The 18,713-nt window shown below is 38.3% G+C and overlaps 2 protein-coding genes across 5 annotated transcripts in view; both read left to right on the top strand.

Moving 5' to 3' along the window:
• Window positions 1-672: 672 nt before the first annotated feature.
• Window positions 673-8,687, top strand: spi1b (Spi-1 proto-oncogene b). Its single transcript, XM_014026124.1, has 5 exons — window positions 673-1,309; window positions 1,807-1,897; window positions 2,712-2,908; window positions 5,701-5,851; window positions 7,538-8,687. The coding sequence occupies exons 1-5, from the start codon at window positions 1,268-1,270 to the stop codon at window positions 7,849-7,851; spliced, it is 795 nt and encodes a 264-aa protein (XP_013881578.1). The 5' UTR covers window positions 673-1,267; the 3' UTR covers window positions 7,852-8,687.
• Window positions 8,688-12,718: 4,031 nt separating this feature from the next.
• mybpc3 (myosin binding protein C3) overlaps window positions 12,719-18,713 on the top strand; it is a 32,350-nt gene continuing 26,355 nt past the window's right edge. For 2 of the 4 annotated variants that reach the window (XM_014026097.1, XM_014026088.1), the window contains exons 1-3: window positions 12,729-12,823; window positions 16,302-16,571; window positions 17,188-17,313. In XM_014026097.1, coding sequence (XP_013881551.1) covers window positions 12,799-12,823; window positions 16,302-16,571; window positions 17,188-17,313 — 421 coding nt within the window. In that variant the 5' untranslated portion in view covers window positions 12,729-12,798. Of the gene's footprint in view, window positions 12,824-16,301; window positions 16,572-17,187; window positions 17,314-18,713 lie in introns of all 4 variants that reach the window. The other 2 variants (XM_014026105.1, XM_014026113.1) reach the window with 2 other exon arrangements.

The following is an 18,713-nucleotide window of genomic DNA, read 5'->3' as shown; positions in this document are numbered from 1 at the left end:
GATCTGAGCTTTCACATGAAAAAGTGGTTTTAAAGTTTGGATTTGAAATTTGCTTTACAAAGAGATGCTAAAGTTAAATGATGATGATATTATTAAAAAAGGACCCAGAGTGTGACAGTCTACATGTATGTGTGTGTTTCTGTTGTGTACATGCACACATGATCAGTATGTCACCTCCGTTTTCATGACAAAGCCCATTGAAGTCATTTTTGGAGCTGTCAGACTTTCTGTTTGTTAGTTTCAGGGCCTGCAGTTTGGTGCATGATGCTTTACGGAGAGGCTCATCACAAACACTTTGCACCTAAATCCTGTTCTGCTGCAGTGAACCTAACACGTTATTTAAAAATAAATTATCTGTTGAAACTGTAAGCTCATCACTAAAAGAAAAAATGAAAAAACTCAAAACACGCAGACCCACATGAGAGAGGACTAAAATCAAAAGATAAAAATTTAGTTTTTATAACTATTTGTTTTATTAGGCATTTAGTAAACATAACCTTTTTTTATATTATTTCAGGCTATTTTTCTTACATTGCATAGTATTTTAATAAACCCATCATTTTATGATGTGAACTGACCTTTGTAAAAGAGCTTATCACTTATTACGCATTATTGTCTTCACACAACTGCTGTTTTCATTATTTTATTAATTAAAAAGTGACTCATCCTGTCTGTAAATATGCCCCGATCTGTGCAATAAACTCTCCAATCGGAGTTTAATGTTGCATTATGTGCAAAAATACAAAAAACATTAAAAAAGACTAGTTTAACCACATCAAATTTTCACTGCAGACAGTTTTTATCACCTGTGAGACACATGTTTGGTGGGGAGAAACTGTCAGTGAGGGGGGTACTTTGTGTTGATTGGCTGCTGAGGGAGGGGGCAGCATATAAAGCCAGATAAATGAAGTTTCATGGTCTCCTCTGACAAATCATCAATAGCCAGGAACTTGTAGGCACACTCCAGTGCTCCCACCCACAGAACATTTTACAGAAGTTAAAAGTTCCTTTTTCATTTTACCAACAAACAGCGGGGCCTCGCTTCACTTTACACCCATAGAACCGAAGGCCTCTCAAAACCAACCGGGGTGAAAAGATATACAATAAGAGAGGATAGGGAGATTCAGGTTTTTTTTTTTCTGTTTTTTTGTTGAGCGAGAGGAAATTTTGAAACATTGTGCAATGGTGCCGCAAAAGTTTTGAAAGCTTCTGACAGCGTTTTGCCATCAAAGCATCRGAGAGTCGGTTTGTCGGAGAAGAAGTCTCCATGTTGCATCCATACAGAATGGAGAGCTACCTCATCCCCCCTGTGAGTATTATTCTTTTCTATCATTTTGATATTTGCTGTTGGTAGGCTTTAAACGAAACGAGGCTGAAAACCCTTCGTGGAGTTGTTTACTTTTAGAGCAGCATTTAACGTTTAAAAAATACATATAATATTGAAAATTAAATGTGGTTTTGTTCCGATTAGATGGCTTAATGTGGTCTCTGTTTCAAGCTGAGTGAAAGACAAACTGTAAGAGTCTTTTATACTACAGGCGACATGAAAACGAAACCCCAAAGTTTCAGAACTGTGGAGGCAAAAAACAAGAAATAACTATTCTTACAACAAAGCTTACCAGGTCTCATTTAAACAGACATGTTCAGAAGTGATGTTTATTTTATAGGATTGTTCCCTCTGAATGATTATTTAATTAAAAATGGATCATTTAATGGCAGCACAATGAACAGCAGGAACTAAAAATGGTTTGCTTTTTTAAAAAAAGCTGGTTTTAAAACAATGTTTTTGTTTGTTTCATCTTTCAGCACACAGAAGAAATGTACGAGTCTGACCTCTATAGACATCAAATTGCAGAATATTACAACCCATATGTTTTAGACGCTGATATCCAGGCAGGTGAGTTTTACTTCAACAGTTGTTTTACGCTGGATTTGAACTCATGTGAACAGGATGATATTTAAAAACACATCAGCGTAAAGAGAACGAGGTTATTTTCAATAGAACCGTTTAAATTTCTTGTGATTTTTTTTCAAGWTTTTACTAATTTGATCGTCCAGTCAAAAAGCTTTTTTTCATGTTTTTATTAATGTTCAGAACCAGATGTGGTAAAGGCAGACATTTCTGGTTTATCGTACATAAAAAGAAAGCAGCGCGGGTGTGTGCAGCTGGAGTGCACCACTTATGGGTYTATGGAACACAGGAAACAGATGCCTTTTCTTTTGGCCGCTACAGCTACAGACATAGAACGACTTTCGTCCCAAGGGGCTTTGCTAATACGTGAGAGGTGGCTTACTTTCTCTTGAAATCGACTGTTTTGAATATTACACCAAAACAACTGAAAATGAAGGGGTGAGAGCGGGAGCATGAGACAAAAATAACTAATATTTACTTTCAAAATGGTTTTTGATGATATGGTTGTCTTATAATGTGTAAAGGGAAGACAGAATGTGCTGACAGAAGAAGAATGATGGTGTAGTTACAGCTGAGGAGTGAAGCTGCTTTTATTTTTTAAGTTATTTTGACACTAAAGGTTTTGAGTGTGTTGTTGGGTYAAAAAAAGCAGGAAATTTCCAGACATCGTAACACTGTACTCTAAACATTAAATGTTTGTTCAAATCTATAATTCTTGCTGACGTTTTTGCTGAGACCCCAGTAAAAAAAAAATGSCCGCCCCGGCTGTTATCACGTTTCTCYCCTTTTCTGTGTTTAGATCACTGGGACTATCACCCCCATCCCCACGCGCACCCGGCAGAGTTCGAAAACCTCCAGGAGACCAACTTCACGGAGCTCCAGAGCGTCCAGGCCCTCCACGCGCCGGGCCTCATACGACACGACGCCATACGATACGACGCAGAGAACCTGCTCGACCCAAACCTCGGCGCTCATCCACACGTGCTGCAGCAACCAGTAGGTCCTTCTGACGCCAAAACCTAAACTAAAACAAGTCACTTAATTACTGATTGTACAGGTGAAAAAATGTGTTTGGTTGGTAAATAATCATTTTAAATAGACATAAAGTCCTACTTGAGGCCTTTCAAGGACCTTTAACAAAAATCAGGAAGTGAATCTCTGAGTTACAAGAAAAACTTTAATTTTAGGCATTTTTTTTACCTTTTTTTCAGTTTAACAACAGCATTTTCTGTAAATAGTCTCTGCCGACTCAGCTAAGATCATTCAAAGTCACATCTGCCTGCTTTAAACCAAATGAACCAGTGAACTAGAACACAGGTCTCCGGTTTTTGGACATGTCAACATTTTCATTCTGAAACCTTCCTACGCTACCTGGGTTTGGCAATAGGATCAGTTTAGCCTCAACYTTAAACTGAAACAAACATAAAAAATGAAAAAGTTACAATTTGTCCTTAAGACATAAAAAGTTTTTTCACTTAATGAGAAAAAAAATGAAGTTCAAGCAGAATTTGAGCTCCTAAATAATAAACACAATCTTTCACTGCCTTTTTTTTAAGCTTTTTCTTTTCTGAAAACTAGTTTCCAGTTTCACAACAGAGTGTACTTTTTGAAAYAGGTGAAAACGAGAGGCGTTAAAACATGGGTAAAATGCCATTTCAAAATAAAATGTGAAAACCACGCTTCAATAATAGGAGTTCGCATGCAGTTGTCCACCACCAACTGTTTCTTAACAGGACGTTATTAATAGGCTGATGAGATTTGCCCGTGCGGGCGCACAGCTCCACACATCGCAGCTCATGCAGAGAAAAATTTGCCACCATCTTTCGCTCACAGTGAGAAGCGTTTAATAGAAACCAGCACAGTGAATTTTTTTTGTGTGTGTATGTGTGTGTGTCTACTTTTGGGGGGTATGGTGTGACAAATTGTCACCAAGTGATCTGTCTCACCACCCTGTCTGCTCTTTAAACATTGCTGAAACCTTAAAACTAAAAATAAGCAAAGGGTCAAACGTGTGAACAGTAAAAAAAAAAAGGTCTAATTAAAGCAAAGGGTGATTGATACTGTAAAAAGAGAGACAAAGAATCTTTGTAGTAAACTTTTAAGATATACATTTATTAGCAGGGTTAAATAAAGAGATGCACATCGCCCGCCTCCTTCCTGATGTACTGAAAAATGACAGAGTTGTAACCATRTTGGTCAAACTTGGAAAATAAAGTCATGGAGTATGTGTTGTGAATGACTCCTAACTATCACCACAACAAATTTTACCTCCATGTCCCTAAAACTGATTGATATATGACCAGTTTTTTGTTTTGGAAATCAGCTGGCCATGGCTGCCATTTTCAGTTGGCTTGGATCCAAAAGATACTCAGTTAAAACTGATTTATTAATAATTATTAATGGGATAAGGTTGATTGATGGAGGTAACGCCAACAGTGAGAGGCAACATTTTAAACAACAATCTGTCCAAATATGTGTCGGGTTCAGCCTCAGTTTCAATCACATCAAATTRATAGCTTAATATTTGCAAAAGTCTCTAAATAATTTTGTGTTTTTTAAGGTCAGTATTTTGTTAACAGATGCACACTTACACAGATAAAGGCAAAAAATTAATGGGAGAAGAGTGGTAAAAATATAGAAGTAAAACATTAATTTATAGCAATACACTGTGACATAAAAGGCAAAATGTTGGGCAAACAATAAAACTGGCTGAACTCTTCGCTGGGGTGAAATAAAAACTTCTGTTTGTAGCCTAAAGCAGGGTTATTCAACTGGAGGCCCGAGGGCCGCATCTGGCCTGCGAYTGACCAAAGTTTGGCCCGCCAATTGGACAATCATTTAAACCCAAATACTCAGTTTTCCACTTTAACTCCGACAAGTTATTTTAGTTAGACATAGACATTTTTGGTATCTACAAAAACCTCAYAATCTTGGCTAGAAGCTGGTAAAATCCATTTCTATGAACATCCAAAATAGTTAAAACTACAAACAGTTGAAGATAAAACTATGAAAATGAAAATAAAATTTGTTTAAAAATTTGGCAAGTCAGAGATGTCACAATAATAAATGTGTTAATTAGTGTGCTATATAGCAAAATAAACTATTTCAAAGGTAACAGATCTTTGTAATACTTGGTTTATTTACAGAATGACATTAATTGCTGGATGTTCGGCCCCTGTGCTGTTGGCCTGCAGTAACTGTGGCCCCTGGAGCAGTTTAGCTGAATAGCCCTGCTCTAAAGAATAAAGTTTATCCCTCAGTTTGTAAATGTTGTGCTGTTTTGGCAACCGTCTGGATCCATGTTGGTGTGTTGGTTGGCTCACTGGGGCACACGCATGGGTAAGCTAATGCTAATTGGGTTCAAGTTCTGGAGCAACATGTGCTGCAACCCTGATAGCGTTTCTGCAAAATGTAAGCAAGACAATCTGCATCTCTTACAACTTCACAGCTTCAGGCTAAACTGAGCTGGATTCTGTGCTTCTGAAAAGAACAGGAACATTATTTGATAAAAACGATGTCTGCAAACATTTGGGTGGCTGCTAAATTTGGTCCAAATGACTGAGACTGTTGGGCATTTATAGTTTACAACACTTCCAGTCCAGCTTGTGAAAAAAAGTAAAATGTAAAGAAATAATTGTTTATAAAAGTGTAAAGATCTTCACTAAATGACATGACCCACTTCCTGAACTGTTTCTTTTTCTTTCCACTGTAAAGCAGCTCATCTCACTAAATGAATTAGCATTTTTATCAACTTGAGGCTAACGCTGCCTTTATCCACGTTGACACAGGTAGCGTTTTTTCCTCGGGCCTTGTATCCGCCACACGTGTCCCAGCGCAGCTCCGACGACGAGGAGCAGGGRGGGCGGAGCCCCCCTCTGGAAGTGTCTGATGAAGAGTGTTTGAGAGATCGAGTACCTTACATCACATCAGGAGAGCTGGGTAAGCATGCAAACTGCCATTTCATCCTAAATGTGCACTTCTTTCTGCTGCTATGTGAGACTGTTGTTTTAGAAAAGGTCAAGTCTCTGCGCTTACTTAAGATTCAGTGACAAGAATAATGACAACAAATAACATGTCAGATGCTTCAATAAGAATTATGTGTTAGGTCATTGTGTGTGAGCTGACATTGGGAAACTTTGTTGACACATCCTGAATCACAAGCTTCAGATCGGCTCTCAAGAATTGTTTTCTTTTTGCTGTTTTATTGTCCGCTTTTATCATTTCTAACAACTTAAAGGGATAATTCAGAACTTTTGAAGTGTGGCTCTAGTGGGATATTTTGATCAATTAATAAATCCATGCAGATGTTCATTTATAAACCTTTATGTGGTCAAAAATATCTTATTATGTGACAATTTACGAGTCAAATAAGGCTTTAAGGGTAATGTTTTATGAGGTTTATGTTTGCATGAACAAGAGGTGTATTGCAGTGTTGCAGAGTTTCGTTGTGTTTTATTAAAAAGGACTATATAAAATATTTATTCTAAAATCAATACTTTCACGTCAGTTCACCTTTTCCTAGATGCTTCAAATGCATCATAGTTTTCTTCCACTCCCGTCTGTGGCAGACATTATAATTAAAGAACAGGCTAAACCAAAYYMTTTRAAAKRMGGGGTCCCAGGACCCCTAGGGGTCCGCGAGCTGTGCCAAAAAAAGTGTATAATGTGGAACAATTTAAAATAAAACTACAGAGCCCTAGAGGGGACATGGAGGATTTATTTTTGTGTGTTACCTCGCAAAAGTCATTTATCACTGTTGTGCCTGTCGGTTTATTAACAAATTCACCTGCTCACCATTAGTGAGTTAGCCTACTACTTTATATATCACACAGCCACGCATGGAAGTTTGTAAAATATTTCAACTCAGTGGAGCCACGCAACATCAATGTCAATTTCCCGAACTTGTGGCTAACCAGATACAGTATTTCAAAATAAAAGTCTGATTCAATTCAGTTCATACAAAACAAACTTTAGCGTGGGAACACAAAACAATATTGATTTAACTTTAGATTAAAAAATAATCATTATTCCCATGACCTTTAGGGGTTAATTAGGGGGTCCKTYGAAAATCTTCACCCTTGTAAAGGYTCCTCAGACCCAAAACGTTTGAGAAACAAGAAAATAGTTGCRGTTTTAAAATGTGGAATATTTAACAAATGTTAGCATGCAGGCTTCAAACCAAGAACGGTGGCGTTAAAACAGCATATAAATCTGAAGCACGACACCTCCATTTGTCCTCAAGTCAGAAAATAGTGGAGTGAATTTTGCACGTCTGCGTAAATGCGATAGTGTGTCTGTTAAAGAGTAATTAATGGAGTCGCACAGCCTGTGTCAGAGAAAAACACACTATAGTTTGCTTTCTGTCTGTTTAAGATAACTGTCTTCTCTGGTTGCTTTAGCATTTATCTGATCTGGCTGAGCCTAATGGTAATTAAATGGTTTGAGTAGGTTTTTTAGCAAATTAGCAGCAATTTTTCATAAATAGCTGGTGCTGAAAGGAGAATTTCTTTTTAATTTTGTCTAAAGTGGCATTCATTTTCATCTGAACCCCTCTTCCCCTCACTTCCCCAGTAATATGAGCAAAAATAAACCAGTTCTAATGATCCAACATTGCTGTTTCCAAAGGTAATAAAAAGAAGATCCGTCTGTACCAGTTCCTCTTGGACCTGCTAAGAAACGGCGACATGAAGGACAGTATCTGGTGGGTGGACAGAGACAAGGGGACATTCCAGTTTTCTTCCAAACACAAAGAGGCTCTCGCCCACCGCTGGGGAATCCAGAAAGGAAACCGCAAAAAGATGACCTACCAAAAGATGGCRCGCGCCTTGCGCAACTACGGCAAAACTGGAGAGGTGAAAAAAATCAAGAAGAAGCTGACGTACCAGTTTAGCGATGAGGTTCTGGGGAAGAGTCATCCGGAGAGGAAAGCGTATATTTAGGCAGAAGAAGTTGTTCTTGTTCAAACTGTYGATACTTTTAATAACAGTGCTAGGTCAGTAAATAGCATTATATAGTTGGCAGTGATGCTGCTGTTCTGTGGGACTAATCTGCTCAAGAAAAAGCTGCATAAAACTTTTTTTATCAGCCTTCCACGGTCTCCAAAGACTTTCCCRGTTTGGATCTGAAGGATATCGCTCACTGTGGTTAAAAAAAACAAAACAAAAAACAAAAGGACCAGTTCTGGTTATGAAACTATGGAACAAAAAAAAGTCTAAAATTTGTGAAACCAAAAAACATAATGTGATTTATTTTGTGAATTTTTACACTTCTGTACAAATCCTAATTTTAACATTGGAGCTCAATACTTTCCAGTTTGAAATGGAGCTACAGTGTCAAGGAGGTTAAGTCTAATTCACACGTTCACAGATCTTTGTTCCAGTTTTTAACCAGTTTGTTCCTTCGTAACAGCTGCAGCAGGATGAACTGTTTCTAACTTATCTTTGTAAAATGATGCATTATTTTTCGTGAGACCCTCTCAGTGACTGGTGATTCATCTGAAGGACCTGAAAAAAAGTGTTTCTTTTAACTGAATGAGTCTCTTTTTTTTTGTCGGGTTTTTTTTTTCTCTGCTGTTTGACACTTCTTGTGTGAAACATGAATAAGTTCTCCAAACCATGGTTAAATACAAACCAGTCTATTTGCCGTGCAAGTTTATGTTTTTAAACACACAGAAGTCAGCAATGATGAATTATTTGACATTATAGAAAATAAACTGTAAAAATAATCTGTATGAATAAGAATCGCTTGTAAAAAAATTAATAAATTGTCAGTCGGTGTACAAGGTTTTGTGACTTTTGTGATTTTTTTCTTTTCTTTTTTTTGGGGGGGGGGGGGTGCAAACATCAGTGTTAAACCCCAAAAAGGAGAAGACGGCTGCAATAAGTTGAAATGTGTCAAAAGATGAACAGATACGAAGCTAACAGATGAATTTTATTATCTTTCATTACATTTCAAAGAAAACCTCAAACTCTTGAGGAACTTTGAGGTTAATGGGGGTCCGAGGAGCCGAAGTGACTCGTCACTGAGCGCCGGTTTGAATCCTGACACGCTGCAGGCAGCAGCTCCGCTCACAGCGGGTGTGAAGCGTCTGCAATGACATGGTGCGTTCATGCTAGCAGACCGCTCATACAGGAACTGTGGTTTGATCATTACCTTACAGTACACAATGCTATTTCTTTAAAGATGAGACATTGTTTATGAAACCTTAATTAGTAAAAGAAAACTAAAGGAAGCCGTAACTTCACAGCTTTTATTTCTCACAAGTGATGGAAGGACCTGAATGCAGCAAGCGGCAATGACATAAACCGTCTATTTTTAATTAACAGAAACAAAACTCAAGAAGAGCTGGAATAACAAACAAATGCCTCCACTTGTTGGGAAACTCGGTTTATGAGAACTGCCATGTTGTTTTTAAGAGACTGCACACAGATGAGCGTTTTTAAGCCCCGCCTACCTTTGCTCAAGAATTGTTTTGAGTACAAAACAACTAATTACAGGTATAAGTTTTAGGAAAAATGGATATTCGAACATGCAGCAGCAAGGCAAGAACTTCACGATTCAACCCCTGAAAAAAAATTAAAGAAGCTGGTTCTGGTCCGACTTCAGCTTCTTGGTTCTGGTCAGATGTCTAGTTATAAACAAATATTTATAACTTAGTGGTTAGCATTGATGCCTCATGTGACAAGTGATGTACATTAACATGAAAACAAGACACGGAAGTCTTAGGTTCAAACCCCCTCAACAAACTGATCTATGATTTTGAGCCTTTTTAAATAAAATATAAACAGACACATTAAAAAATAGAAGAATCTGAAAACTTTAAATAATGTTTCTCCTGAAGGAGTTGTTCAACACTGAGCATGGGAGATCAATAACATGAAAACAAGACAAAACCATTTGGAAACTACCACATGAAACAAAAACCTCAGATTAAAATACGTGTTTTTTTTTAATCTCATAAATGTCCCTCGTTTTGAATAAATAAGACAATATCAGAGTCCTCAAGTTAAAATAATTCATTTAAAATGAAAAAAAAGTGTTCACATTTGAACACAAAACAGTTGTTTTCTTGCTGAATGTGTGCAAAAATAAAACTGACCTTGCCCCATTTTTGTTCTGAAGAGCCGGCAGCTCKCCTCGATGGTCATGAATACAACTAACAGGTGGAAGAACCGCAGAATAACAGAGTTAAACACAATACAAACAATATGATCAACTGATTCAACTCATGTTAGAAAGACATTTTAAAACTGATTTCTGCCTACTTTGAATCAAAAAGGTATTTTTATAATATTTCGTATGATTTAAAAATATATAACTTTATCAACTGTCCTTTTCAAATATGTGAACTTCCTGTAAGCTTCAGATATATGCCTTGATAAAGTTTAGTACACATGTAAGCCATTAGACAGGATGTTTTATTCTGATGAGTCAGCAGTTTAGCAGCCATCTGGTGGATCTAAAATCAGCCAAAATTAAAAACCTGGTGTTCTTTACTGTAATGTTTATTGCCCTTTATTTCTAATGATGAGAAATGACAGTTATATGATGAGCATTTTCATGTTATCCAATTTAGCTTTTTAGCTGAATAACTATGCTATTTATCCCGCTAATCAGTACCGATAAAGATGGATGAAGCTATGTCCTTAACTTGAATTGTGCAGAACTAAAGCCAAAACATCAGTTTTTAGGCCAACTGAAACTAAACATGTTGGGGTAAAATGCACATTTGAATATTAAGCAGCAAAGTAAGAAATTGATAAGTTAACAAGAATCAACACCTGAATAATTCAGAAGCCGGGAGCAGACGTTTTCTGCAGACAGTTTTTTTTCCCATGGTTTTCTCGTGATGACAACATATTATGTCTTTATCATGAAATAAAGATGAGTGATTCCTTGAGATAATACTGTACAATGCAGTTATCCAGCTGAGGGGACCAGGCCGTCTTCATGGTTACCAAATGATAAACAAAAACAAACATAACTTGTTATCTCAAGAAAACCATCAGGAAACTAGAAGCACTCGGAGAGTGCAAACCTCCGCTAAGGCCAGTTTCCCCCATCCTGCAATAGAGTTAATGCGCAAAAAGAGAGACGGAAACACATTTGCCAAATAAGTGCTGAGGTAGCAAACATTTAAGCAGGCATTATGCACAGAATTTTTTCCAAGTGGAGTCCAATGTGAAATAAAAGTAAGAGTCTCGTCACCCGATGTTATTCATCCACAAACTGGTCCCYGATTAAGCTCCTAAGTTTTTATCAGTCAGATTCCACCATGTAAAACATCTGTTMTATCCCCTTTTATGAGTTTTTAATGGTTTTACTATCTTTATAAACTGATGTTTCCTGGTWCAGTCGCTCTGGAAGCGACTCGCCTTTTTTTTCAAGTGGCTGAAGCAAAATACAGWGTCTGAGCACTTTCAGCACAAACAAACACTCCCACAAACTTCTTACCAATCACACAATAAAGTTCTTATGTGGAGGGGGTACCTCAMGTGYTGGTTCCTGCTGTCCGGTACRGGTCCGGTGTAACACATATCGTCAGAACACCGTACCGGCTTCAGCTCGGCAGCAGCAGGACCCTCCCCCGCTGTCGGTGTCTTCTGTTATTCCCGTAACGTGAAGAGAATCACATTTCTTTCTCTACGTCTCCAGACAGCAGGTAACATCACCAATACTAGTTGATAACAGAATAATCACAACTTCCCCGACAGTAAACATCCCGGGAGGTGTAGTGCCAGTGAATTTGTGACGTCACTTCCTGTTTCCTACAGACATGCGTCTGACGTAATGACACTTTGCCTAGCCTGGCTGATTCACTCAAAAGAAAAATTCCTGTATCTGCATTGTGATCTGGAACATGACCAACATTTGTTGGTGTGTTCCTTTGGCCAATACACACATGTGGTAAAAATGTCATGACAATCTGTCCACATGTTTTTGAGCAATTTAGTCCACAGACAGACAGAATGACAGACAGACAAATGCGACAGAAAACATTACCTCCTCCCTTGGCGGAGGATACTGACTCAATATGTCAAGAAAAGYCTCATCTTGTTTCATGATAACGACATAATATGTTGTTATCATGAGAAAAACACGGAAAACAATTATCTGTGGAAAAAGTCTGCCCTCGGCTTCCACAGGAAAACAATCTGAAGTTTATTTTTAATTTTAAATCAGGAAAATATTCCATTATTTTTACATGAAGTGGTAAGAGTGTACTGACATCAGCCACAAGGGGGCGCTTGTCCTTCGTGGCTTCAACATCCAGCTTCTGTTTCAGTCTCTAGTTATGTTGATGATCCAGTGGTTTAGTTGTTTAATGTTAGCTTATCTTGTTAGCAAGCTATTAACTACTCCTTTAATTCTATTAAATAAATATATATTGTGTAACTTATTACAGTATGGAAGGAGTGTTTGCCGTGTTTTGAAGTCTTGTAGCTGAGTCAGAGACTGAAAAGCCAGACAAAAGGAAAGTTGTAAACTAAATGAAACTGGTTTATAACATCTTACTGAGGAACACCATTGTTTTAATACACATTGTAGTTTTTAAAAAGATGATTTTAGTCGTAGCAGAAGGAGAGAAGAACATCTCTCAAATTCTTTGTTCTAAATTTATCCACTGCCCTACATCTCTCCCCCCCCACCCTCTCAAGGCCTGTCATTCAGCCGAGGTGATGAGGAGAGGATGGGTGAAATATAGCACAAGGTTGAAATTGGTGGTGGGGCTGTGGGGGGTAGTCACTGCTGGGATGGGAGATGGGAGGGTGTTGGGTTTGGAATAAAATGCCAGAAGAAGTGGGCTGGGTGATCCATAGGGCAGGGGTCTCAGAACCAGGCAGAGACGACAGTTCAGGAACAGCGAGTCACAGAGAGCCTTCAGGATGCCAGAGCCGGTCAAAAAAACAGGTAAGTCTTTATTTAGCCGTGTTGCTTTTAATATAGTTCAATGAATCATCTCTACCTGAACCGAGATTTGTTGTATCATAGATGTAATCTTTATGTAAATCTACAGCATCAAATCTATTTATACGTTCAACATCTTATGTGCTATATATGAAAAGGTTAATGCAAGTGTTTAGTTCTGATTGGACCAGAATTTTCAAATTTAAAACCAAAATTATGAGACTTGCACAAAAACATTTCCATGTGAAATATAGCATTTGCCTGGAAACTAATAAGACACCAAGATTTTACTTGATTTTTTTAAACAATATTAACTGGAGTGCAACAGTTTTACAACAAAAATGAACATTTTGAAACACTAAAATTAAGTGTTTTGTGCATCGTTATGTGCTAAATGTAAGATGAACTAAAATAGGAGGATGCTTAAAGTGAACTGTTAGAATAGGATTGAAATCTGTCACAGTGAATCCTGCAGCYTCATTTCAGCTCTTCTACAACAAATACATTCCTCAGTTTATTAAGCTGCCACAAGCTGCTAAAGGAGGCAAAAGAGGAACGCTCCACCTGCTTGTATTTGTTCTGAGTTCAAAGAGTTTCCAGTGGGAAGCAGTTCATTCACTCCAGGAACTCTTGTCGCCACGGTCCAGGTGGAAACAGTGCATGATGGGAAACACGACACCGACACATTTCCAYCATCTCTGCTTTCACCAAACAATCCCCCGATTAAAAYCAAAACTCCCGACGGGATTCTGTCCCGACAAATGACTTTCCAAAGCCGTCTTTTGTGCTGAGTGAGAATGGATGGCGGGATGGGGAGTGAGAAGGCCATCGGCTCGTATCGGATGACACAGCGGGGTCCAAATAGCCGACTTGTGTGAAGGATTCGAGAGGACTGATAACTGTCAGGATTGTCTCCAGGCTGGAGCTTCCCTTACAGCTGTTAACACCGTGCAGTGGTTTTTAGTGTGTTTAGATATCATTATTTTACCAACTCTGATTTAAAAAGGCTAAACTGAAATGAAAGTATATTATTAGTAAAAATARGACGTGTCAAATAAAGGTTTGATGGATAAAGCTTTAGGAATGACAGGAAGGGTGCATCATTCTTCTTCGKCTGCCTCTAAAATCATAAAAATAGCGTCAAGCTAATCCCTTAACTCCGCTACCTGCTGCCGAAGCCTCACTCACCTTCCCACAACTCGACTGTGTCGCTCCTTCATTCATTTGTTGCTTCATTCATTGTTCCACCTCACAAGGCTGTGTCCGACAATCAAACCTGGAAATAGCAGGGATCTGTGTAACACCAACATCCACTCCAGGATTCCTGGAACATGGTGAGAGTGTTAAACACATCCACCGTTACGGCTCTCACTTACACTATTTTTAGGCTCCTTTTGGAGAARGACAACTGGTTCAGAGAAAACTTCACAGAGCTCGTCTGAGAATTTTTTTTTGTCCTGACTTGAATAAAGCAGGAAATTTAACAGGTGGTGCTTTCATGTGAGCTGGCGTTAAAGTTTTACACAGAAACAGAATTATTCCCTCTGTACATCGCAGCATGATGCTCGTTCACCTTGTTTCTGGTTTTAGTTGAGCTTCTGAGGGTTTCATCTCATACCTCAAGTTACTGTTTCTATCAAGAAACTTATTAAAAAGATGCCAACAATTAAAAATAGCTGTGGACCCTATACATTTTAGCAGAGGTGTATGAAGTACTTGAAAAAAAATACACTCAAAAAAGAATTAATTGAATTTGCGTAACCAAGTTATGTCAAGTGGTTCCATTCAACCAAGTTGAGTAAATGAAATGGTTTACACAAGTAACACGAGTAAATGTTAGATTTACTCAACTCGACAAATCTTTGACATAAGTAAATTCAACAAATCTTTTTGTGCATGTTTGTAAGCAAAAATGACTTGAATTTCACTGAAAAGAAAAGTGCTCAAGTAATATTCATAAAACTGCTCACATTAATCAGGAAAGTAAAATAAAGGTAAAAGTAAAAGTACTTGTACACAGGCTCTAAAAAATGAAGTGTTGAATTTACTTTCTGTCAACTGGTTAAGTAAATTGCTTTATTTGTACTCAACTCGGTTTAGTGAAACTAGTTGACATGACTTGGTTAATTTGCATAAACAAATTTCATGATGAGTTTTGATCACATTTGAGGCATGTAAGGTGATGTTAAATTTTAAAGTAAAAAAATTAAGGTATCAATTTTACGTTTTGAATTGAATGAATTAAAAGTAAAATACGATTATAAAAAATACTTGGTAAAGTTAAAGTTCCTCAAAAGTAAATGCACTTCATTACTTTACACCTCAGAATTTTAGTTTATTTATTCATATTCTTACAGTGTATTACTGTATTACTGTATTATTGAATATACATCAAAATTATCTAACCCTTTTTATTTTATTCCGAAATCATTTTATTATTCTGATTTCTACAGTCTTGCATACATAATAGTCATCTCTTGTTGTGCTCTGCCTCCAACCTGTTTCTGAGTTAAAATAGAGTTTATTTCGTCTTGTTTTTGATATTTTATTATGTCTGTCATTATACATTGTCTATGATTGTATAGCACCTTGTGAGCTTATGTCTATGAAAGGTGCTTTATAAATAAAACTTTACTTACTTACATTAAACTACTGCATTTCATGCCTGTAACATGGGCTTATAAACACATAAATACTGGGATAGCTGAGGCAATTTAGGGTTATTTATAAATGTACTAGAAACATTATGTTGTCTTTTTTTTCCTCGCCTTATTTACTACACAACAGATCTTTTCAGGTGTGCATTTCATTCCAGGAAACAAGTCCTAAGAAGTGAATTATTTCTTAGTTTTAATTCAGAATTCCTCACACAACCAGTTCGTAAGGACCAGTTTAGTATCTTCTTCTTCTGGTATCTTTGGGGCCAGAACATGCAGAATACGTCTTCAAATAAAAATTTGGACAAAGTTTCCAGATAAGTTCACTAAACCTCTGGATAAGTCTTTACAATAAACTTTTAGGTGGCAATTATAAAGGCAACTAAAACCTGATCTGAAGTGAGAATTTGTACTCAGGCGCTTTGTAATCAGAAATGATTTTATCTCTTTTCTTTTAGATTGTGGCTTTTGATTTTCTCCCTCATTACTTTTTCTGACGTGTTACAAACTTCTTTTCTTTTGTCTGTTTGTTTTATTAAGAGCAGGAGATGCAGCCCCACCCAGTGTGCTGCAGACTGTACAACACTTTTATAAATCCAGCTGCTTTTGGATCATTCCTGTGTGTCTTTGTCTGGCTTTAACACTAGTACTGGTTAAAACAGCAGAATCACTGTTTTTCTTCTAAATGAACTAATAATATCAACAAATCATTGATTGTGACACAGAGATAAGTCATCACCAAACACTGTCAAGTTTTGCTTACACCAAAAGGTGACATCATCCATCTCAAAAACGAGCAATGTTTTTAAATCCAACCTCTCCAGTTTCAGCATTTACCAAAAAACCAAAAACCCAAGGAGCCGAGGAAGGGTCCTCRGTGGTTTTTGAAGCAGAGACAGAGAAGCCCGATGCTAAAGTCAAATGGCAGCGAGATGCAAAAGACCTCACCAGCGACGACAGACACGTGATCACGGCRGATGGGAGCAAGCACTCCCTCACTATAAAAGCTGTCACCAAGGAAGATGCCAGTGTCTATGCGGTGATCGCCGGAGGTTCGAAGGTCAAGTTCGAGCTGCGGGTCACATCAAAGCCAGGTGGGAGACTCTGATGCTGCAGCTGTGCATCGGGGCTTTCTGCTAACTCACCTGGAACCTCCTGACCGAGCACAAAACAGAGCATAGGCGGTCACTGCTGCATGCTCCTAATGACTCTGCATCCTCCCATCAAAGCTTTAGCATCTTTGAAAARGTAGCTTATTTACACAAACGTGTGTTGTGTGTCTCCCAGCACCATTTAGTCCTGAGGATTGTTTGATGTTAATAAACAAAAATGTTGAAGAAATGTCCTGCGAGCTCGTGGCTGCAGCTGTCTGCGGCCTCACCCTGTCTGTTTGCTGACCTTGACCTCCACGCCGACACATTATTTCCTCATGAGTAACCACCACTTGACTGCTGCTGCGGACAGGCACGAGGAGCAGCTGATAGCGCARGGAAAGTTAGCTGGTTGCTTAGAAATGATAAGACAACAAAAATATTCGACAGACAAATGCGTGTCACGCGTACTTTGTCTCTAAAAAAATTTCATGTAATTAGTAAAATCTTAGAAATGTAAAAAAGAAGGCAGGCAGGAGTAGAACTTAATAAAKCACAATCTAACTGTTTGTTCTTTTCTTTTTTCTTGCTTGAATTGTCGACACTGATAAAACCACAGAAGCTCCAGCGGAGGCCCCTGCTGATGGATCTGGGGAGTCCAGTGTAAAACTAGAACCTGTTCCTGCAGCAGAACCCACTCAGGGAGAAAACTCTGCTCCGACACAGAACACTCCTCTGGCTGAGGGTGAGTTAACTGATGATCACTGCAGCCATAAGGTTTAAAACAGAGAATAAGAGCTGGTGTGTCTTATTGTGTGTTTTTTTTTTCTGTCTGCATAAACGAAAGTTGGTTACGTTAACATCTGGTGTAAAAGGACCCACCTTCAGGAGTGTTAACCAGAAAGAGACACATGTTAAACGGTTGAATCATCTTTATAGAGGTTTATAAAAGGTGTTGGAAAAAATGCATTGTTCAAAATGGTATGTCTGAATAAAACAGGAACCCACTGGATTTCTTCTTAAAAACTTTATTCTCAATCTTCTGACTCCAATCAGGTTCACAGTACAGCCCTCAGCACAGGCCTCAGCGTAAGGCCTRGGGCTGAAAACAAAACCAAAACACAGCAGCCCTGCTCTAAGCAGAGACTCTGCTTARTCAAGATCATCCATCACGTCGGGGTCACCAACTGTAAAAAATAGCACGTGTGTTCTTATACTCATTACCTGTTCAGATCTACCACAAGTTCAGAATAATGATATGTGAATGTTTGAGTGATGTGTGAGTCATACAAAACCCGTCGACACAGCTGTGGACTGATTGGTGGTGGTTTTATTTTTCGCAAACCCCAACAGCCAGCTAATCAGAACCAGGAAATACACAGTGATTTACCATCGTCCCCATGTCCTGACCCCGCCTCATGACAGTGTCTTAAAGGGGCAGGCTGTTTCTGCATGGAGTCAAGACYTCACACATTKATTCCTCACCACTAATGTTCGATCAKGGTTCTTTTTATGTGCTGTAAATGTTAAACCAGAGATGTTTCTAACTAAAAGCCTCCTGAGTCTGTGAAACCCTCATCAAGAGCCCAACAACCCAGTSTGCACATAGAATCATCTGTTCAAGCAGAAATAATCACATTATACAAACATATTTCTGTTCACCTAAGAAAAAACTAAACTATGTGAAGTGTCTTTAAAATCAGTGAATAAACAAACCCCAATAAATTTCTTCAGATGTTTTTCGTTAGTGCTGGTGTACAGTCTCTGTGTTAGAGCAGCCTGGGACAGCCTGGGCTCTGCTCTGTWTATGTTCAGATAAGATGACGGTCCTTTTACTCTGAGGCCTCCTGACTGTGTGCTGGAGCTGACTGGAGTGAGAGACGAGAATAAGATGGATGGATGGATGGATGAATTGATGGATGGATGAATTGATGGATGGATGGATGGATGGATGAATGGATGGATGGATCAATGGATTGGATGGATGGATGAATGGATGGATGGATGAATTTATGGATAGATGAATGGATGGATGGATGGATGAATGGATGGATGGATGAATTGATGGATGGATGGATGGATGGATGAATGGATTGGATGGATCAATGGATTGGATGGATGGATGAATGGATGGATGGATGAATT

This window comes from Austrofundulus limnaeus, unplaced genomic scaffold (genome assembly GCF_001266775.1).
Source record: "Austrofundulus limnaeus strain Quisiro unplaced genomic scaffold, Austrofundulus_limnaeus-1.0 Scaffold5, whole genome shotgun sequence".
Taxonomy (NCBI): domain Eukaryota; kingdom Metazoa; phylum Chordata; class Actinopteri; order Cyprinodontiformes; family Rivulidae; genus Austrofundulus; species Austrofundulus limnaeus.
Note: the sequence above shows the minus strand (reverse complement) of the source record. Positions and strands in the feature narration are given on the sequence as shown.